Below are 22,462 nucleotides of genomic sequence, written 5' to 3'. Positions count from 1 at the left end.
GCCCTATAGCCCCTACGATAACAAGTATTTACCGTTCTCACGGCTGATGACTGTCACCAGGAGCCAGGATGGGGAGAGAAGGGGAGAGAGGAGATGAGCAGGGCGGGGGGGTCATTAGAGCTGGGGGATCATTAGGAGTGTGTGGGGGTATTAGGGTTGGCGACATTTAGGGTTTTGGGGGCGTCATTAGGACTTTAAGGGGTATTATTAGCCCAGGGGTATTAGGTGCCTCAGGGGAGTATTGGGGCCCGGGGGGGTATTAGGGGCTGGGGGGGGCTGTTAGGGGTCACAGTGGGGTATTAGGGCTTCGGGGGTGTTAAAGGCATAGAGGAGTATCAGGGCTATAGTGGTATCAAATCTAGGGGGGGGGGCATTAGGGTCTCAGGGGGCATTAGGGACCTGGGAGGAAGTCATTAGGGCTTTGGGGGGGCATTAGGGCTTTGGGGGTGTATTAGGGACCCAGGGGGGGCATTAGGGCTTCGGGGGGGCATTAGGGGCTCAGAGCCACATTAATAGCGGGCACTCGGGGGTGAGCAGCGCAGCAGGACGGGGGGTGCAGGATGGGAACACCTGGTCACAACCCCCACCCCCATCCCATGGGGCAGTGGCAATAGAGGGGTCCCGGGGGGGGGGGTGCCTGGGCAGGGCCCCCCCACTCACTCGTCCCCTCCTCCGTCACCATGCCCAGCCCCTCCGCCTTGTTCTGCCGCTCGAAGGCGTTGAGGTCCAGGACGCTGTGGGGGCACAGGAGGGGTGGTCAGGATGGGGCCCCCCAAAACCCTTCCAGGGACCCCCACCCCAGCTGGACCTGATCCCCTCTGCAGCGCCTGATTTAAGCGCTCAAGCGATCTGTACAAGATTCCGTTTATTTCGCTAAAGGGTCGAACTTACATATGTTTCAACAAGGACCTGGGAAGAACTAACGGCATCCAGCCCACACTCCTAACACTGGAGCGCGTATCTGGCTGGGCTGGGATGTTTGCGAGTCCTCAGAACAGTTAAAGATAAAAACATTCCGTACACACGCTGGTGACTGTCTCCAGCCACATCTTCCCAGGCGTACGCAAAGCCATCCTCCGACCTGACTTTGTAAAACTAGTTCTTCGAGGGCTTGGCACGACAAATTCTAACGCTCACTCTTGAAAACGAACGCCGGGCGTTCCGAGCTGCTCCCACACCTTCCCTGGGGGTCCTCGATCTCTTGGGGACCCCCCCCAAAGCCCTGAACCCCTGGGGCACCCATGGAGGGTTCCTGATGCCCATGGTGGGGAGGGGGCTCCCACCTCTGCAGGGCGTCCCTGATGCCCAGAGGGGACCCCAAAGCCCATGGGGAGACCCTGATGCCAACAGGGGTCCCTGATTCCCATGGGGGGACCCTGATGCCCGCGGGGGGACCCCAGCCCAGGCATCACCTGCAGGTCTGCATCAGTGCCTGGACGCTCTGGAAGAACCCGACCTCCCGCTTCTCCTTCAGGTAGTCCAGCATTTTCTGGGGGCGACACACAGACACACGTGTGGACAGACAGACACCGGCACCCGGACACAGGGACACAGGGACCCGGACACGGGCACCGGTGCAGGGACATGGATGTGCCCGTGAGTGGTTGCACAGGCGTGAGCGTGGATGGAAGCATGCACGGGTGTGCACATGGGCATGTGCATAGATGTATGGACATGTACATGGATGTACAGACATGTGCATGGATACACAGACACGTGCATGGACATATGGACACGTGCATGGACATACAGATATGTGCATGAACACATGGACACATGCATGGATGTATGGACACACAGACATGTGTATGGACGTATGGACATGTGAGCGTGGAGACACATCCATAGACATGTGTACAGACACATGGACACAGGCATGGACATATGGACACGTGCACAGACATACAGACACGTGCATGGACACACGGACATGTGCATGGATGCATGAACGCATGCATGGACACATGCATGGATGTACAGACACATGCATGGATGTACAGACACATACATGGATACACAGATACATCCATGGATGTACGGACACGTGCATGGACACACGGACACATGCATGGATGTATGGACATGTGGGCATGCATACACTTCCACAGACACATGTGCAGACACGCAGACACGTGCATGGATGTACGGACACGTGCATGGACACATGGACACGTGCACGGACCTATGGACACGCGGGTCTGCAGACACATCCATAGGCACGTGCAGACACACGGACACGCGACAGACATGCCAGGATGGACAGCGTCGTGCACGCTCCCACGGCAATGACGCAGCCCCCTGTGCATGTGTGGCCTCGTGCATGGACACAGGGACACGGGGACGCACGGACACAGGGACGCACGGACGCCCTCCTACCTGCTGCACCTCAGCGTTGCCCCCGTTGAGGATGGAGATGCCCAACTTGAGGGTGGAGGACACCATGTCGCCCCGCTCCCCTGCCAAAGCCGGCCACTGTCATGGCCACCCTGTGCCAGTGGGTTGCACGAGGACACCCGTGCGAGGGGTGGGGGGGTATTGCACAAGGACCCCCCCCCATGCGAGGGGCTGCCCCCGGGGTCTCACCCTTGCAGGCGCTGATCATCTGGAGCACCATTTCGGCCGCCCCCCGTGTGTGCAGCCGGGCTTGCTGGTACAGCAGCTTCTGCTTCTCCATCTCCTTCTCCTGGGGGGGGCATGAGGGAGGTCAAAGGGGGTCACAGGGGTCGGGGGGGTCCAGGGGGGCTCAGGGTGCCCCCACACCAACCTCAAATGAGTCCTCAGCTTCTTCTTCTTCCTTCTCCTCCTCCTTCTTCTCCTCCTCTTCCCCTTCTTCAATGTGACAGCTCTGGGGGGGGCAGAACGAGCCAAGGGGGTCCCCAGTTGAGCCCCCCCCAACACCATCCTAGGGGTCCCCCACAATCCCTGGAGACCCTGCCAACCCCTGCAGCCCCCCCCTGCCCATCGCAACCCTGGGGTTGGGTGGTTTGGGGGGGCACAGGGGAGGGGGGAGGGACATGGGGGGGGCCAGGACCCACCTTGGCCATGATGCCAGCATACGCCATGTACAAATGATCCTTCTCCAACTTACTGCAGGATTGGGGGGGGACAGGGCTCAAAGGGGTGCACCAGGACCCCCCCCCCCAAGGGGGGACCCAGGTGTCTGGGTGCCCCCCACCCTCAGGGGACCCAGGCATCCGGGACCCCCCCACACACACCTTTTCTCAGTCAGTGCTGTCCGGCTGAAGTGCAGGATGAGCTGGTGCAAGGGGTCCGGCTTCTTATCCTGCTCCTCTTCCTCCTCCTCCTCTTCCTCCCCTGACTTCTACCTCGGCCACCACCGCAGGGCTCAGCTGGGGGGGTCCCCAGCCAGTGAACGACCCCACCCCCAGCCCAGGCAGAGCCCCCCTCAGCTCACCGAGAGGTCGTCAATCATGCGGTCCTCAAAGGGATGCTCCTCGGGCACCAGCCAGGAGAGCTTGTACGCCTCCAGGAACATATTACAGGCCCGGTGCCTGGGGGGGACGGGGGTTGACAGTGATGGGGGGTCCTGGTCCCTGGGAAGGGGGGCTAGGGGCGTGGGGGCTCCACCCAGGAGGCACCCAGTTGTCCCCAGGGGCTGCCATTGGGTCTCGAGGGGTTTCCAGTTGCCCCCCAGAAGGGTTCTGTGTTGTCCTTGGGGGGTCCCAGTTACCCCCAGTTACCCCCAGAAGGGTTCTGGGTTGCTGTCACAAGTTCTCAGTTACCCCCAGTTGCCCCCAGAAGGGTTCTGGGTTGCTGTCACAAGTTCTCAGTTACCCCCAGTTGCCCCCAGAAGGGTTCTGGGTTGCCATCAGGGGCTCCCAGTTACCCCCAGTTGCCCCCAGAAAGGTTCTGGATTATCCTCGGGGGCTCCCAGTTACCCCCAGTTGCCTCCAGAAGGGTTCTGGGTTGCCGTTGAGGGCTTCTAGTTATACCCAGTTGCCCCCCGAAGGGTTCTGAGTTGCCCTCAGGGGCTCCCAGTTACCCCCAGAAGGGTTCTGGGTTGCCCTTGGAGGTTCCCAGTTGCCCCTGGGGGCTCCCAATTGCCTCCACAAGGCTCTGGGATCTTCCCAGCTTCTCTTAAGGGGCTCCCAGTTGCCCCCAGAGGCTCCTCAGTGCTCCTGGTCACCCCCGGGGGTCTCAGACCTCCCCTCCCAGCAGATCCCAGTCCCCCCCAGTCCCGACCTGGGCAGGTTGTAGAGGGGTGTCATGCGGAAGCAGGCGACCACAGCCCGGCGGCGCTGCTTGGAGAGCAGCTTGTGCCACACTGCCTTCTTGGACTTGTAGGGGTGCTCCGTCTGGGGGGGGAGCAGGAGCGTCACCTGGGCACCCCGAGACCCCCCGGAGCATCACCGGGACCCCCACACCTCCATGAGTAGCCCAAAGACCCCCACCACACACTCAGAGCATCCCAGGGACCACCTGGGACATCCCAGGGACCCCCTTCCCCAGAGCATCCCAGATAACCCCTGGAGCACACCATGCCCCCCCACCCCCCTCCCCAAGACTCTTGAGACCCCCCCAGACCCCTAAAGTACCCTGGCACCCACCAGAACCCCCCAAGACCCCCTGGGACCCCAACCTGCTAGAGGCAGTAGAGCATAGTCAACACCTCCTGCAGCCCAGGGACCCTCCAGACCCCCACAGGACCCCCCCCCGGCCCCCCTGACCTGCTCGAGGTGGTAAAGCACGGCCGACACCTCCTGCACCCTCCGGACGATCTTCTCAGGGCTGTCGGAGTCCTCGGCCTTGCCGGCCATCTCGCGATACAGGGCCATCTGCCACCGCATGGACGAGTTGTTCTCGCACTGGGGACGTGGGGGACACGGTGACCATGGGGACGTGGTGGGGACCATGGGGTTTCTGGCACTACGATGACCATGGGGACATGGGGACCACAGGAGTACAGGCACCATGATGACCATGGGGACCACGGAGACATGGTGGGGCACATAGGGACCATGGGTATACAGGTGCCATGGGGACATGGGGACCATGAGGACACAGTGGGGACCGTGAGGACCGCAGGGATACAGGCATCATGATGACCATGGGAACATGGGGACCACAGAGACGTGGTGGGGCATGTGGGGACCATGGGGATACAGGCACTGTGGGGATATGGGGACCACAAGGACACAGTGGGGACCGTGAGGACCATGGGGATACAGGCACCGTGATGACCATGAAGACATGGGGACCACGGAGACATGGTGGGACAGGTGGGGACTGTGGGGATACAGGCACCGCAAGGACATGGGGAACAGTGGGATGTTGGGGGGAACACGGTGGGGACGGGGCCACCTCACCTTGCCCTGCAGGTGCAGGTTGTTGTTGAGAAACTCCCGCACCTCCTCATCCGTGTCCTTCTGCAGGGGGGGACACAGGACAGGGCCACGTCAGGGGCTGTCCCCAACCCCAGGGGCTGTCCCCAATCCTAGGGGCTGTCCCCAACACCCCCATCTACCAGGGCATAGCGGCTCTTGGCCAGGCTGATGAGCTCCTGGTCAGTGGGTGAGCACATGTTGAGGCCAATGGGCAGCATCTTCTTCAGGGTGGCAACGATGAGGGAGGTGTGGATGGAGTACCGGTCCCCGCGACGCTTCTTCTTCGTCCGCTCCTGCTCTGAGCCACCCCCCTGCGGGGACAGGGATGGGGACATCAGGGCCACCACCCCAGGCCAAGTGGTTTTTGGGGGGGGCAGGGACAGGAGTCCCATGTCATGGGGACATCAGTGGCGGTACCCCCATGCCATAAGGATGAGGGACATCAGTGGTAGGACCCCCATGCCACAGAGATGGGGACATCAGTGTCCCCTGTGAGGATGGGGACATCAGCACCAGGGTCCCTGTGCCATGGGGACACCTCAGGGCCAGGACCCTCTGCCACCAGGATGGGGATATCAGTGTTGGGACCCCCATGGCACAGGGATGGGGACATCAGCACCAAGACTGCTGTATGATGGGGACTGGGGACATCAGGGCCAGAACCTCAGTGCCACACAGGTCCAGCAACCACCGAGGTCCCAGACATGGCTCTGTGGGACAGGACCCCAGGATGTCCATGGGGGTCCCTGCCATGGTGGCCCCGTAGAGCAGGACCCTGGAGGGGTTCTGGGGGTCCCAACCATGGTGGCCCCATAGAGCATGACCCTGGAGGGGTCCTGAGGGTCCCAGCTGTGGTGGCCCTGAGGGACAGGACCCCAGGGCAGGGGCTGGGGTCCCTGGGGTCCCCTCCCCATGCAGCATGGCCCTGCTAACCTGGCCATCTCCGGACTAGGTGCCAGCACCCGCAGCCAAGGGCAGGAGAGAAGAGACAGCGTTAGGTACCCGTCCCCATGTCCCTGGGGGCAGACGCGGGGGGCTTGGGGACCCGGGTGGATGGGGAGGGATGGAGACCCCTGGGTAGGGGGGGTTGGGGGGCAGCAGGGGGTGTTGGGAGGCAGCAGGTGGGGCAGGAGGGATGGAGATGCCTGAGTTTGGGGGGGATTGGGGTGGGCTGAGAGTAGATTGGGAGGGGGTGTGGGTACCAGCTGGGGCAGGAGGGATGGAGGTGCCTGGGTTTGGGGGGGCTTTGGGGGGAGTTGGAGGTCCAGGTGGGTTTGGGGGTGGTTTGAGGGTACCGTGTGGGTTGGGAGGGATGGAGGTGCCTGGATTTGGGGACACTGGGTGGGTTTTGGGATGTTTTAGGGGTACCAGGGGTGTTGGGAGGGATGGTTGGGTTTGGGGGTACCAGGTGGGTTTGGGGGTACCAGGGGTGTGGGGGTACCAGGGAGGTTGGGAGGGATGGAGACCCCTGCACAAGGCGGGGACTGGGGGTACCAGGCAGACTTGGGGAGGGATGGACACCCCCCATGGATGGGATTGGGGTGCCAGGTGGGTGGGGGGTGCAGGATGAGGCGGTCTGGGGGTGGCAGGCAGGAGGTCAGGGTGCAGCTGGGGGGGTGCAGCCAGGCGGGTGCATTCCCCCCCCCCCCCCACCTTGGCCATCTTGCTCTTGCTGTCAGCGGTGAGGAAGGACATGTTGTTGATCTCATTCTGGACCACGAAGTTCTGCTCCTCACGCTTGAAATTCTGCCAGGGGGGAGGACATGGGACTGAGCAATCCCCAGCCTGGGACCCCCTCCAGGCCCCCTGGACCCCCCAACCCCCAGCCCCTCCATTGCACCAGTGTCCCCATGTTCCCCATGTCTCTAGTGCCCCCCAACTCACGTGGGACTTGGACCAGTAGATGAAGACCTCCCCAACCATGCGGAACAGCTCCTCTGCATCCTCGTTGGGCTCTGTCAGCCACTTGGCCCTGTCGGTCCCATGGTCACCATCAGTGGGTCCCCATGGCCACCATCAGGTGATGCCCATGGCCACCATCACTAAGTCCACATGGCCACCATCAGCTGATGTCCATGGCCACCATCAGTGGGTCCCCATGGCCACCATCAGTAAGTCCACATGGCCACCATCAGGGGGATGTCCATGGCCCCTAATTTTGCCCCAAACCTTCTGGGCTCCACCACGGGTTGACCATGGTTCCCAAGGGATCATCTTCAGCACCCTTATGTCCCCACAGCCACGTTCCCTGTCCCCCCTCACCGGCTGTTGTCCACGTAGCGGATGAGCAGGGGGTAAAGCGCATAGAGGTCACGGCAGAGGACGGAGAACTCATCCCGGATGAGCAGCTCGGCATCCTCCCCCTCCGTCTTGGCCTCCATGCGGAGCTGCTCCTCCTCGGCCACCACCTTGCCCGCCCGCTTCTTCAGCTTCTCCATGGTGGGGATGAAGTGGGAACGCAGCAGCTCCGGCTTCGCCTTGCTGACGATGGGCTGGGCAAACACTGTGGGGACAGGGGGCTGCAGCTGGGGGATGCACCCAGGGACACCCGCACCTCCCTGGGACCACCCATGGCCACGAGCACCACCCTGGGACCCACCAAGAGCCACCAGCACCATCCTTGGGACAACCAGCATCATCTGTGGGATCACCCATGGCCACCAGTGCCATCTCTGAGACCACCCAGGGCCACTAGCACCTCTCTGGCACCACCCAGGGCCACCAGCATCACCTGTGGGATCACCCATGGCCACCAGCACCTCTCTGGGACCACCCATAGCCACTAGCACCATCCTTGGGACACCAGCATCATCTGTGGTATCACCCATGGTTACCAGTGCCATCCTTGAGACCACCCAGAGCCACCAACACCATCTCAAGACCCTGCCCAGGGCCACCAACACCTCCCTGGCACACACTCAGGGCCACCAGCCCCATCCTGGGACCACTTAGGGTCACCAGCCCCCATTCACCCCCCTTCGCCCACCTGCCAGGCGCTTCATCCAAGAGGCTTCGTCAATGCCCAGGTTGTTGACCACGATGCGAAGGATGTTGCCCAGGAGGGCGTTGAGGTGCTGGCCGGTGACGGCAGTGGCCCAGGGTCCCTGGGGCAGGGTGTCGGGGCCACGCTCCCACCATCGGGGCAGGTAGTTGCAGAGCATGGGGAGGGTCACCTCGATGACGTGGGGCATCTCGGTGTAGCGGGCCCCCGACTCTGCCAGCCCCCCGATGTCCCGCATCAGCCGCTCCAGGTCGGGGATGTCGGGGCACATCTCCTCCACCCGGCTAGGAAGCCCCAGGACTGCGGGAACACGGGGATGGCAACAGTGGGGGACACGGACCCCACGGCGAGGGGCTGGGGGACCCCCAAAGCAGGGAGAACTTGGGGGGGGCAGTGGGGATGCAGCACTGCCCCAAAGATGGGGGTGAGTGAGGAGACTTGGGGACAAGAGGGAGTATGCTGGTGTTGGGGTGCATCAGGGTACCCCAAAGCTGGGGAGATTTGGGGGTGTCAGGAGGTCTGGGAGCTGGTAGGGACAAGTGAGAGGGACAACAAAGGTGTGGGGGAGACTCCAGAGTGGGAACGAGAGGGACTTTGGAGATGTGGGGGTGCCCCAAAGCTGGGGCCATTGGGGGGGGCATCAGTGTACCCCAAAGGTGGAGGTAAGAGGGACCATGGGGCACCCTAAAGCTGGAGCAATTGTGGGGGGCACTGGGCGTGCCCCAAAGTGGGGAGGGTGGGCAACCAGGGCTCATCCTGGAGGGGTGTGACGGGACAGCCCCTGGAACACGGGGACACACGGGGGTAGGGGGGAGACACAGGGGGACCCTGCCCCACTCACTGGCCCGCTCGCGGGGGGACTTGGTGCTGTAGACGGAGCAGGGGTTGAACTCGTTGAGCTGCGGCTCCAGGAAAGCCACGGGCATGGCGGCGGCCAGGCGGGCCAGGCACTCCCCCAGCGCCGGGCGCTGCCTGTGGGTACAGCGGTTCGGGCTCACCCCCACCCCGCGGCACCCCGCGGCACCCCGCGGGCACCGGTATCCCACAGGCATCCCATGGTCTGCAGGGAGTGGGGTACCAGAGGCACAGGCACCCCATGGGCACTCCAGATCCATGGGCACTCCACGGGCCACCCAATGGGCACCCCAGATCCATGGGCACCCCAGATCCATGGGCACCCCACGGGCCACCCCATGGGCACCCCAGATCCATGGGCACCCCAGATCCATGGGCACCCCACGGGCCACCCCATGGGCACCCCAGATCCATGGGCACCCCAGATCCATGGGCACCCCACGGGCCACCCCATGGGCACCCCAGATCCATGGGCACCCCAGATCCATGGGCACCCCACGGGCCACCCCATGGGCACCCCAGATCCATAGGCACCCCACAGCCACGGGCACACCCCACAAGCACCCCCAGGTCTGCAGGCAGAGGGGTTTTGGGGGGACGTGGCCCCTCCAGCTCCGCACCTCTCCACGTAGGGGTTCCTGGTGGTGCCCAGTGAGTAGATGCTGCACAGGATGCGGTAGCAGGAGACCTGGACGTCATCGACTGTGGGGACAGGGGACGATCAGGACTGCGGTGTCCCCAACACCCAGGGGGTCCCTGCACCCCCAAACTGCCCCAGCAACTCCAGCTGGCCCTGGTCCCCCTGTACCTACTACATATTCTTGTCCCCAAAGTGCCCCCCAGTCTCCAGAGTCTCCCATCTCCACCACCTTCCCATCACCAATGCGCCGTCCTGTCCCCAAACTGTCCCCATAGTGTCCCCTTGTCCCCAAAGCGTCCCACATCCCTGCTGACCCCCCGGTCCCCAACATCTCCCCATGTCCCACATCCCTGCCGAGTCCCGTGTCCCCTCATCCCCATGGTGTCCGCCCCCATCCCCGCAGGCTCACGGATGACGTCGTCCCCGAAGTTATGCTGCGCCACGTGCTCGAAGAGGGACGTGAGGACGGGCAGGAGGGCCACCGTGGTGTAGTTGATGTTTTGGGCCACCCCCTTCACCTGTGTGCGGCTCTGCGTCACCTTCCCCAGCTTGAGGTTCTCCACCATCTTCTCGATGTCCTCAGAGGCGCTCTCGAAGAAGGACCGCAGCCCTGCCTTGACGATCTCAGGGCCCGACTTCATGACCGTCCTGGGGGGGGTAGCGATGGGACACTCAGCACCGGCATGGCCACCACCCCGGGGACACGCGTGGGCAGTGTTGGGGATACCTCTGCTGTCCCAGCAGTGCTGGGATGAGGGTGGCATTGGGTACTGGGGGACAGAAATGGGCATGGGGGCACAGCGGGGACAGGGGGGACCATGGGGACAAGGATGACATCAGGGTGGCACTGGGACACTGCAGGGACAGGGATGGAGGCACTGGGACACTGTGGGGATGGTGGGGACAAGGACAGCACCGTGGTGGCACTGGGACACTGTGGGGACCATGGGGACAAGGACAGCACCGTGGTGGCACTGGGACACCGTGGGGATGGTGGGGACAAGGAGAGCACCATGGTGGCACTGGGACACCGTGGGGATGGTGGGGACAAGGAGAGCACCATGGTGGCACTGGGACACTGTGGGGACCATGGGGACAAGGACAACACCATGGTGGCACTGGGACTCCGTCCCACCTGGCATCCAGGGAGCGGGCGAGGATGTGCAGGCAGTTCACCACGGCTGGTGCGTCGGTCCCTGCGGATGGGGACAGGGATGGGGGGGCTCAGGTGCCACCAGGGCACCCCCCACCCCCCCTGCACATGCACCCCACTGTGGGGGTCCCCCGCCAAGTCCCCTTACCGAACAGCGAGACACGGTGGCGGACGAGTGCGGCCAGCTTGCAGAAGAGGCTGATGGGGGATGGGGGACGGGGGGTCAGTGGGGATCCCCAAGACCCCCAGCGAGGGGACAGTGTAGACCCCACATCCCCTCGGCCAGGGGATGAGGCACAGGGGGACCCCCATGAGCCCCCCAAGAGGGGGGGTGGGGATGGGATGGGGCACCCTCATTGCCCAAGGGGCTGGGGGTCTGGGTGCCCCATCGTTGGGGGTCCGGGGGTGCCCCCCACCTGGTGATCATCTCCTTCTCCTTGTTGGAAGCGTGCCCACCACTGCCCAGCACCTTGGCCGGGGTGGAGAGGAAGTAGAGGCAGTGGTTGTGGAAATACTGGTTGATGAGGGGCAGCAGGATCTGGGGGGGACAGAAGGGGGTCAGGGGGGACTTCCCCCCCCTAAGGAATGCACCCCCCAAGCACCCCATAAGGGACCCCAATGCATACCCCCAAATACCCCATAGGGACCTCCAAGGAACAGCTCAACACCCTGTGGGGACCCCAAGGATCTTTTAGGGGGACCCCAAGGACCCCCACACCATATGCACCCCATAGGGACATGAAACACCCCATAGAGACCCCAAACAACCTATGGGGACCCCTAAAAGGGGACCCCAAGCACCCGCATACCATATGCACCCCACAGAGACCCCAAACATGCAGTAAGGGACCCCAAACAGCCCATGGGGACCCCAAATACCCTATAGGAGACCCCAAACACCCCATTGCCCATCTCCCTGGAGTGGGGGGGCTAATGGGGTTTCTGTGCCAAAGCCACCCTATCCCCCACACACGTGCCCCCCCCCCCATTTTGGGTTCCTCCCCCACACACTTTGGGGTCCCTCTGACCTTGGCAAAGAACTTGATCTCCTGTTCATGGGGGGATTTCTCCACCCGCCCACTGCTCACCACCGCCTCTGGAGGGGGGCAGACAGTCAGGGAGGGGACACACGGTGGGGGGACATGGGGACAAGCAAGTGGGGGGTCCCAGGGAACTCTGAGAAGTCCGGGGCAGCACTGGGAAGGGGGGTCCAGAGATGCCAGGGGCATATGGGGGGGTCTCAAAGGGTTTGAGAGGGTCTTAAATAGGTCCAAGGTGGTCTCAAGTGGGTTTCAAGGGGGTCTCAAGAGGTCCAAGGGGGTCTCAAGAGAGGACCAGAAAGGTCCCAGGAGGCTCAGGGAGGAGAGGTTCCCAAGGGATTTGAGGGGTCCTGGGGCCGTACCCAGGTGGGCGATGAACTCCTGGGAGATGTCCATCCACTTGAGCAGCTGCTGCAGGAAGCCGTAGGCGAAGCGCTTCTCGATGGAGGATGTGTCCAGCTCCATGTCCTTCAACCCCCTGCGGCAGAGGGGGTCAGGGGGGGCCTCACACCCCCAACTCCCCATCCTACCCAACCCCCAACCGGGGGGAGAGAGGGGGGCAGCAGTGCAACCCCAGACCCCCCACATCCTGCACCCCAAAACACCACCCTCATGTCTGCACCCCAAGCCCCACTGTGTGCCCCCCCGGACCCCCATCTCCAGCAGGGCGCGGGGTGGGGGCTGCAGACCCCCACACCGCTACCCCCCCAAATCCCTTCCAATGTCCCCAAAGCCCCCTCCCAGCACCCTCCAGCCCCCCCAAACCTCCTCTTCCCTACACCCACCCCTACCCAGACCACCCAGCCCCCTTGTCCCCAGCCCCCCTCCCCAAATGCCTGGGTCCCCCCCCCATCCCCCCACCCACCGGGTGACGGCGTAGCCATTGAGCTGCAGGAACTTGAGGAGCTCCTGCGCCTTCTCGCGGTCCCGTGCCTTCTCCTTGGCCGTCAAGGTGTCGTAGGGCACGAGCAGGGGGTGCGAGCCCCCCCCTGGAACCCCCGTCAGCAGCCATGGGTGGTGTGGGGGAGAGAAGACCACCCATGGGGGGGAAGCAGGGGGAGAGGACCACCCATGGGGGCAGCACCCGTGGGGGATGCAGGGAGAAGGACAACCCACGGAGGGTGGTGGGGCAGCACCCATGGGTGTGCATCCACTTGGGGGGTGGGGGGGTGGGTGTCTGCCCAGATCCCTGGGGTGCCCATATGGTGGGGGGACACGGGGGGTGCTCACCCTTGGCCTCCAGCTCCTGCTTCTTCTTGCGTCCCCAGGTGTTGTGGTAGTTCTCGGCCAACTGCTCTGCCATGGCCTGGGGGGGGGACACGATGAGGTGGGAAGGGGGTCTGAGCTGGTGGGGAGGGAGGGGGGGTGGCATGGCGGGGGACACACACATGGGAACACTCACCTGCAGCTCCCGGGACAATGTCACCCCCGACAGGTCCACGGGCTGGGGGCTGTAGCCGTGGCTGGGGTCGTAGGTGGCCTGGGGGGGTACACGGGCACCATGGGGTTGGGGCAACCCTATGGACCTCATTGTGTCCCCCCCATGTATTTGGGGTGCCCTTTTGCCACCCCATGGACCCCATTGACGCCCAGGTGACTGAGGTGCTCCTTCCCCATCTCATGGACTTCATTGAGCCCCAGGGGTTCCCAATGTGGGTGGGGGGGGACGACGGACTTAGGCATCCAGACCCTACCTGGGCAGACTGGGAGATCTTGCGGGTCTTCTTCTTCTCCACCTTGTCCTCCTCGCCCTCACGGGCCTTCTCCACCATCCACTCCCAGGCCAGCATAGCCTTCAGGGACTCCTTGATGGGCCACCGGTAGATCTCCTTGTCCTGCGGGGGCAGATGTGGGGCTCATGGGGTGCCCCTGGGTGCCCCCCCAGCTGGAAGGCTAAGGAGGGTCTAGATGGGGCTGGGGGGTCTGGACAGAGCCAGGAAGTCAAATGTGGTTTGGGGGACGTTCAGAGAGAGTTGAGGGGTCTGGATGGGGGTGGGGTGGTCCAGTTGAGGTTAGAGGGTCAGGACTGGGCTGGGGGTGGGACAGGCTGGGATGGGGGATCTCAATGAGGTTGAGGGAGATGGATGGGGTTGGTGGATCTGGGCACGGCTGGGGGTGGCCAGCTGGGGTTGGGGGGGGGGGCCCAGCCTGGTCCCAGCAAGGGACACACATATTACCTTCTCAGAGAATGTCTTGTAGGGTCGCAGCATGGGGTGGGTCTTGGCTTCTTCATCCACCGTCTCACCAAAAGACCAGTTGTTCTGGATCTGCCGAGTGATAGAAACATCATGGGCGGCTCTGGGACAGTGGAGGGGGCTGACATGCAAGGGTGGGGGGTCCAGGATGCTCAGAGGAGCGGGAAGAACTTGGGGTGGGGGTCCCAGGAGCACAGTGGGGTCACACAGGTATAGGGGGGGACCACAAGGGCCAAAGAGGGGTCCTTGGGGGGGGATCATGCAGGTGGAGGGGTCCTAGGGGGACCACAGGGGTCTGGGGAGATGCAGAGACCCCAGGGAGATTCTGGGGGTGTCTGGCAGGTGCTGGCAGGGGGGGCTGGGGGGTCCCCACCTTGTCGAAAGCCCACTTCTCATGGGTGTACTCCGCATACTTGTTGATGAAGCCATCCAGCTTCTCGGGGATGATGACACTGGGGGGGGACAACATGGGGGGATCAGGGTGGGACCGAGGCAGGGCAGGGCCAGGGGGGGTGTTGGTATGGACCCTACTTGAGGGTCTCGACAGGCTTGGGGTCGAAGTTGCCCTCAGCATCGACAGAAGCCTTCTTCTCAGTCTTGGAGGAGTAGCTGGCGTCCACATAGTCGGGGGGGAGGGCACCAGCGATGGCGCAGAGGCACGGCATGGCCAGCTTGTACAGCTCCGCATCGAACCGCTGGGTGGGGGGCACAAGGGGTGTCCGCATCCTGCTCAGCCCCCTCGTGTCCCCATCCCCATGTCTTCATCCTGCTCAGCACCCGTGTCCCCATCCTCATGTCCCCATCCCCGTGTCCCCATCCCACTCATCCCCCCAAGTCCCTGTCCCTGCATTCTCATCATCCCCATGTCCTCACTGTGATGTCCCCATCCCCACACCCGCATCATCCCCATGTCCCCATCCCCATTTCCCCATCCTACCCAGCCCCCTGTGTCCCCATCGTCCCCACCACCCTGTCCCCATCCCTGCATTGTCATCATCCCCATCCCTGTGTCCCCATCATCCCCCCATCCCTGTGTCCCATCATTCCCATGTCCCCATCATGCCCATACCCATGTCCCCATCATCCCTGTGTCCCCATCATCCCCATCTCCATGTCCCCATCCCAGTCATCCCCATGTCCCCATCCCCATCATCCCCATGTCCCCATCATCTCCATCCCCATGTCCCCATTCCCATCACCCCTGTGTCCCCATCATCCCCATCCCCATGTCCCCATCCCCATCATCCCCATGTCCCCATTATCCCCATCCCCATGTCCCCATCCCAGTCATCCCCGTGTCCCCATCATCCCCATCCGTGTGTCCCCCATCATCCCCATCCCCATGTCCCCATCACCCCTGTGTCCCCATCATCCCCATCCCCATGTCCCCATCCCCATCATCCCCATGTCCCCATTATCCCCATCCCCATGTCCCCATCCCAGTCATCCCCGTGTCCCCATCATCCCCATCCGTGTGTCCCCCATCATCCCCATCCCCATGTCCCCATCACCCCCGTGTCCCCATCATCCCCATCCCCATGTCCCCATCCCTATGTCCCCATCATGCCCATCCCCATGTCCCCATCCCCACCAGCCCCTGATATCCCCATTCCCACATTCCCTCCCTCCTCCCCACCCCCCTGCCATCATCCTCCCTCCCCCCGGACCTTATGTGCCAGGGACTCGAAGATGCCCCAGAAGAGCTTGCGGGTGAGGTGCAGCTCCTCCTCTGAGCTGACCCCCTGGTTGGGCCAGCCGCTGGGCAGGCAGTAGTACTTCCAGCACCGCTCATAGTGGTTCGTCAGCAGCTGGGGGGGGCACAGTGGAGGAGAGTGTGTGTGGGGGGAGGATCCCCATCACCGGGACCCCCCCAGCATCACCCCTCTCCCCACAGCTCACCTTGAGGGGCATCTTGGCAAACTCGTTGAGGATGGGGACGTCGAAGACCAGACGGCGGAGGAGATGCTGCAGCATGGAGGGACGGATGTACCTGGGGGGGGGGTATAGAAGGATATAGGGCAGGTGTAGGGGGGTACAGAGGGGGTGTAGAGGGGACATAGGGGGTATGGGGAGGTGTAGGGGGGATATAGGGGATATGCAGGGTTATAGAAGGAATATAGGGGGGTTAGAGAGGCTATGGGGCATATGCAGATGTATAGAGAAGATATAGGTTGGTTAGAGGGAGTATAGGAGGTATGAAGTGGTATAGAGGGGATATAGCGGGTGTAGAGGTATAGAGGGGATATAGGGGGGAGTAGAGAGGCGCAGAGGGAATATAGGGCGTCGTAGAGCAAAAATAAGAGGTATAAAGGAGTATAGAAGGAATATAGAAGGTGTAGAGGGGATATAGGGGTATGCAGGGGTGTAGAGGAGATATAGGGGGGTGTAGAGGGGATATAGGGTGTACACAGAGGTAGAGAAGGGATATGGGGGCATACAGCAATATAGAGGGGATATAGGGGGCATGGGGGGCTGCAGGGGGTATGGGGGGATATCAGGGTATGGGGGGTAGGCAGGGTTATGGGGGTGACACATGGGTTCAGCGGGGCTATGGGGGTTTGAGGGGGGATGCAGAGGCATGCGGGGTCTGGGGGGATATCAGGGGGCTTGGGGGGATAGGTGGGGGTGAGACGGGGGTTTTGGGGGTCCCACCGGCAGAGAGCCATGAGGCACTCCTCGATGACGTCGCGCTGGGCCTTGGTGAGGGAGCGGCCGCGGGAGAGGCGGTAGATGGTGTGCAGCATGGAGTCCACCATGATGGCGCGGTGCTCGGTGCCGGCGAAGAGCGGGGCGCACTTGGTGATGAGCGGCAGCACCGCCAGGCACAGGTACCGGTTCAGCGCCAGCGCCATCTCCGTCGTGCTGAAGGTGGCCTGGTGGCGGGGGCAGTTTGGGCAGAGGGTGTCAGGACCCCATGGGGCAGGGGGATCCCCCCCACTCACCCCACAGAGGGACCCAGTGGGAAAGGGATGCCATGGGGCAGGGCAGATTTGGGGGACCCCATATCCATCCCACAGGGCAGGTTTAGGGGACTCAATATCCATCGCATAAGGCAGGGCAGGTTGGGGGACCCCATATCCATTGCATAGGGCAGATCTGGGGGACCCCATAGCCATCCCACAAAGGCAGGGCAGATAGGTGGGGACCCTCTATCCATCCCATGAGTGTGGGAGCAGCTCGGAACGCCCGGCGTTCGTTTTCAAGAGTGAGCGTTAGAATTTGTCGTGCCAAGCCCTCGAAGAACTAGTTTTACAAAGTCAGGTCGGAGGATGGCTTTGCGTACGCCTGGGAAGATGTGGCTGGAGACAGTCACCAGCGTGTGTACGGAATGTTTTTATCTTTAACTGTTCTGAGGACTCGCAAACATCCCAGCCCAGCCAGATACGCGCTCCGGTGTTAGGAGTGTGGGCTGGATGCCGTTAGTTCTTCCCAGGTCCTTGTTGAAACATATGTAAGTTCGACCCTTTAGCGAAATAAACGGAATCTTGTACAGATCGCTTGAGCGCTTAAATCAGGTGCTGCAATAAGTACAGGGCAGATGGGGAGGACCCCAGACCCATCCCATGGGGCCGGGCAGGTTTAAGGGGACCCCAGACCCACCCCAGGGGTTTAGTCGGGGCCGCGGCCGGGGGTCTCACCGTGTCGAGGGAGGCAGCTGCCCGCATGTCGGGCAGGAAGCCCACCTCCAGCACGTGCAGCAGGAACTCCTGGCTCTCGACACCGTAGACGCGGTCGAGGAAGAGCACCATGGGCGCCTTGTGCTCCGGCACGAAGCTGGCCGCCATCCGCGGCTCCACCAAATTGCCATCTGGATTTGGGGGGAGGGGGGGGGGGGGGCAGCAGTGCTGGGGGGGGGCTGTGCCCCTGCCCACAGCCCTGCCTGCGCCCACCCCGCTTCTCCAGGGGGGCTGCTTGCCCCTGGATCACCCCGGTGCCCCCCCAGTCTTCCTGGGCATCCCCCTGTCCCCCCCAAAACCTATGCCCCCCAGTCTGGCTGGGAACCCCGGTCTGCCCCCCAAGCCTGGTGTCATCCCCCCCAGCACCACAGTCCCCGTTTTGCTGGGCACCCCCATGTCCCCCCAATGTGTCTGAACACCCCGTGGTCGTCGTCCCCCGTGGGCACCCACCTTTGCCAAGGGCAGGGATCTGCAGGGGGAGGCTGATGATGCCCACCAGGTCCTCGAGGGGTACGAGGGAGCGGAGGATGGCTCGGATCCGCAGAGCCTCCCCCTTGCCCGCTTGGATCAGCTGTGGATTGAGATGGGGGGGGGTCACACAGGGCCTGGAACTGCTGTGCCCTCCCCCCCTGTGTGTGTCCCCCACCCCAGCTCCTTACGTGCATCTCGGGGGCACAGCGACCCAACAGGTCGATGAGGGCAGCGTAGAAGGACATGATGGCGTTGCCCAAGTGCACCCGGTTCTCCTCGGGTGGCTCTTCGCCCCCAAACCTGTGGGGGACAGGGGGGGGTCAGGGGGTGGGGTGGGGCATCACGGGGACCCCCAGCATCCCAACAGCATGGGGACCCCAGGGTGAGGGACTGCCAGGCATCACCCTGGCATGGGGACCCCCAGCATTCCTGTAGCACGGGAAAGCGGGGGACATCGTGGGGACCGCCAGCATCATTGCAGCATGGGGACAGGGGGGTCAGGGGATGGGGGGCATCATGGGCACCCCCAGCATCCCTGCAGGGTTGGTGTGGATGGGGGTGATTGCAGCCTCAGCCATCCCCCTGGCCGTGCCCACCCCATTGGCCCCTATCCCATCTCATCCCATCCCATCCCATCCCATCCCATCCCACCCCATCCCATCCCATCCCATCCCATCCCTTCCCATCGCATCCCATCCCATCCCACCCCATCCCATCCCATCCATCCCCTCCCGTCCCCATCCCACGCACGGCTCCCGCCGCCGCTCCCTCCTGCCGGTGGGCCCGTCGCGGGCAGGGTCCTGGGCGATGTGGAGGGCGTCCTGGATGGCGGCCAGCAGCCCGCTGCCCCCCTCGCCACGCAGCGCCGGCCCGAAGCACTCGGGTCGTCGGATCAGCAGCCGCACCACCACGTTGGCGTTCTCCTCCACACTCTCCCCTGTGGCACCAGTGGGCTGACAGGGACCCCCAGGGACCCCCCGGGGATGGGCAGGGACCCCCAGGGTGCCAGGATGGGGACACAGGGACCCCCAGGGTGCCAGGTGAAGGTAAGTGGGCACAGGGACCCCCAGGGTGCCTGCATGGGGACACAGGGACCCCCAGGGTGCCAGGTGAAGGTAAGTGGGCACAGGGACCCCCAGGGTGCCAGGATGGGGACACAGGGACCCCCAGGGTGCCAGGTGAAGGTAAGGGGGCACAGGGACCCCCAGGGTGCCAGGATGGGGACACAGGGACCCCCAGGGTGCCAGGTGAAGGTAAGGGGGCACAGGGACCCCCAGGGTGCCTGGATGGGGACACAGGGACCCCCAGGGTGCCAGGTGAAGGTAAGTGGGCACAGGGACCCCCAGGGTGCCTGGATGGGGACACAGGGACCCCCAGGGTGCCAGGTGAAGGTAAGTGGGCACAGGGACCCCCAGGGTGCCAGGATGGGGGACACAGGGACCCCCAGGGTGCCAGGTGAAGGTAAGTGGGCACAGGGACCCCCAGGGTGCCAGGATGGGGACACAGGGACCCCCAGGGTGCCAGGTGAAGGTAAGTGGGCACAGGGACCCCCAGGGTGCCTGGATGGGGACACAGGGACCCCCAGGGTGCCAGGTGAAGGTAAGTGGGCACAGGAACCCCCAGGGTGCCAGGATGGGGACACAGGGACCCCCAGGGTGCCAGGTGAAGGTAAGGGGTCACAGGGACCCCCAGGGTGCCTGGATGGGGACACAGGGACCCCCAGGGTGCCAGGTGAAGGTAAGTGGGCACAGGGACCCCCAGGGTGCCTGGATGGGGACACAGGGACCCCCAGGGTGCCAGGTGAAGGTAAGTGGGCACAGGGACCCCCAGGGTGCCAGGATGGGGACACAGGGACCCCCAGGGTGCCAGGTGAAGGTAAGTGGGCACAGGGACCCCCAGGGTGCCAGGATGGGGACACAGGGACCCCCAGGGTGCCAGGTGAAGGTAAGTGGGCACAGGGACCCCCAGGGTGCCTGGATGGGGACACAGGGACCCCCAGGGTGCCAGGTGAAGGTAAGTGGGCACAGGGACCCCCAGGGTGCCAGGATGGGGACACAGGGACCCCCAGGGTGCCAGGTGAAGGTAAGGGGGCACAGGGACCCCCAGGGTGCCTGGATGGGGACACAGGGACCCCCAGGGTGCCAGGTGAAGGTAAGTGGGCACAGGAACCCCCAGGGTGCCAGGATGGGGACACAGGGACCCCCAGGGTGCCAGGTGAAGGTAAGGGGTCACAGGGACCCCCAGGGTGCCTGGATGGGGACACAGGGACCCCCAGGGTGCCAGGTGAAGGTAAGTGGGCACAGGGACCCCCAGGGTGCCTGGATGGGGACACAGGGACCCCCAGGGTGCCAGGTGAAGGTAAGTGGGCACAGGGACCCCCAGGGTGCCAGGATGGGGACACAGGGACCCCCAGGGTGCCAGGTGAAGGTAAGTGGGCACAGGGACCCCCAGGGTGCCAGGATGGGGACACAGGGACCCCCAGGGTGCCAGGTGAAGGTAAGTGGGCACAGGGACCCCCAGGGTGCCTGGATGGGGACACAGGGACCCCCAGGGTGCCAGGTGAAGGTAAGTGGGCACAGGAACCCCCAGGGTGCCAGGATGGGGACACAGGGACCCCCAGGGTGCCAGGTGAAGGTAAGGGGTCACAGGGACCCCCAGGGTGCCTGGATGGGGACACAGGGACCCCCAGGGTGCCAGGTGAAGGTAAGTGGGCACAGGGACCCCCAGGGTGCCTGGATGGGGACACAGGGACCCCCAGGGTGCCAGGTGAAGGTAAGTGGGCACAGGGACCCCCAGGGTGCCAGGATGGGGACACAGGGACCCCCAGGGTGCCAGGTGAAGGTAAGTGGGCACAGGGACCCCCAGGGTGCCAGGATGGGGACACAGGGACCCCCAGGGTTCCAGGTGAAGGTAAGTGGGCACAGGGACCCCCAGGGTGCCTGGATGGGGACACAGGGACCCCCAGGGTGCCAGGTGAAGGTAAGTGGGCACAGGAACCCCCAGGGTGCCAGGATGGGGACACAGGGACCCCCAGGGTGCCAGGTGAAGGTAAGGGGTCACAGGGACCCCCAGGGTGCCTGGATGGGGACACAGGGACCCCCAGGGTGCCAGGTGAAGGTAAGTGGGCACAGGGACCCCCAGGGTGCCTGGATGGGGACACAGGGACCCCCAGGGTGCCAGGTGAAGGTAAGTGGGCACAGGGACCCCCAGGGTGCCAGGATGGGGACACAGGGACCCCCAGGGTGCCAGGTGAAGGTAAGTGGGCACAGGGACCCCCAGGGTGCCTGGATGGGGACACAGGGACCCCCAGGGTGCCAGGTGAAGGTAAGTGGGCACAGGAACCCCCAGGGTGCCAGGATGGGGACACAGGGACCCCCAGGGTGCCAGGTGAAGGTAAGTGGTCACAGGGACCCCCAGGGTGCCTGGATGGGGACACAGGGACCCCCAGGGTGCCAGGTGAAGGTAAGTGGGCACAGGGACCCCCAGGGTGCCTGGATGGGGACACAGGGACCCCCAGGGTGCCAGGTGAAGGTAAGTGGGCACAGGGACCCCCAGGGTTCCAGGATGGGGACACAGGGACCCCCAGGGTGCCAGGTGAAGGTAAGTGGGCACAGGGACCCCCAGGGTGCCAGGATGGGGACACAGGGACCCCCAGGGTGCCAGGTGAAGGTAAGTGGGCACAGGGACCCCCAGGGTGCCTGGATGGGGACACAGGGACCCCCAGGGTGCCAGGTGAAGGTAAGTGGGCACAGGAACCCCCAGGGTGCCAGGATGGGGACACAGGGACCCCCAGGGTGCCAGGTGAAGGTAAGGGGTCACAGGGACCCCCAGGGTGCCTGGATGGGGACACAGGGACCCCCAGGGTGCCAGGTGAAGGTAAGTGGGCACAGGGACCCCCAGGATGCCTGGATGGGGACACAGGGACCCCCAGGGTGCCAGGTGAAGGTAAGTGGGCACAGGGACCCCCAGGGTGCCAGGATGGGGACACAGGGACCCCCAGGGTGCCAGGTGAAGGTAAGTGGGCACAGGGACCCCCAGGGTGCCAGGATGGGGACACAGGGACCCCCAGGGTGCCAGGTGAAGGT

The 22,462-nt window shown here is 63.9% G+C and overlaps 1 protein-coding gene across 1 annotated transcript in view; it reads right to left on the bottom strand.

Moving 5' to 3' along the window:
• The window catches only part of RYR1 (ryanodine receptor 1), a 79,841-nt gene that overhangs the window by 11,981 nt on the left and 45,398 nt on the right, over positions 1–22,462 (bottom strand). Inside the window, 40 exon segments of the mRNA XM_049794597.1 lie at positions 33–50; positions 661–734; positions 1,413–1,489; positions 2,377–2,456; positions 2,584–2,683; positions 2,765–2,845; positions 3,036–3,087; positions 3,216–3,322; positions 3,416–3,512; positions 4,204–4,316; positions 4,689–4,826; positions 5,328–5,387; positions 5,486–5,656; positions 6,279–6,293; positions 6,999–7,091; positions 7,230–7,317; positions 7,608–7,848; positions 8,332–8,646; positions 9,188–9,318; positions 9,822–9,903; positions 10,251–10,489; positions 10,977–11,037; positions 11,143–11,192; positions 11,411–11,532; positions 12,023–12,090; positions 12,397–12,512; positions 12,900–13,023; positions 13,265–13,340; positions 13,437–13,514; positions 13,729–13,869; positions 14,212–14,301; positions 14,603–14,681; positions 14,761–14,924; positions 15,897–16,037; positions 16,129–16,219; positions 16,882–17,102; positions 17,868–18,037; positions 18,357–18,477; positions 18,566–18,677; positions 19,128–19,314. Coding sequence (XP_049650554.1) covers positions 33–50; positions 661–734; positions 1,413–1,489; positions 2,377–2,456; positions 2,584–2,683; positions 2,765–2,845; positions 3,036–3,087; positions 3,216–3,322; positions 3,416–3,512; positions 4,204–4,316; positions 4,689–4,826; positions 5,328–5,387; positions 5,486–5,656; positions 6,279–6,293; positions 6,999–7,091; positions 7,230–7,317; positions 7,608–7,848; positions 8,332–8,646; positions 9,188–9,318; positions 9,822–9,903; positions 10,251–10,489; positions 10,977–11,037; positions 11,143–11,192; positions 11,411–11,532; positions 12,023–12,090; positions 12,397–12,512; positions 12,900–13,023; positions 13,265–13,340; positions 13,437–13,514; positions 13,729–13,869; positions 14,212–14,301; positions 14,603–14,681; positions 14,761–14,924; positions 15,897–16,037; positions 16,129–16,219; positions 16,882–17,102; positions 17,868–18,037; positions 18,357–18,477; positions 18,566–18,677; positions 19,128–19,314 — 4,584 coding nt within the window.

This window comes from Accipiter gentilis, chromosome Z (assembly GCF_929443795.1).
Source record: "Accipiter gentilis chromosome Z, bAccGen1.1, whole genome shotgun sequence".
NCBI lineage: Eukaryota > Metazoa > Chordata > Aves > Accipitriformes > Accipitridae > Astur > Astur gentilis.
Note: the sequence above shows the minus strand (reverse complement) of the source record. Positions and strands in the feature narration are given on the sequence as shown.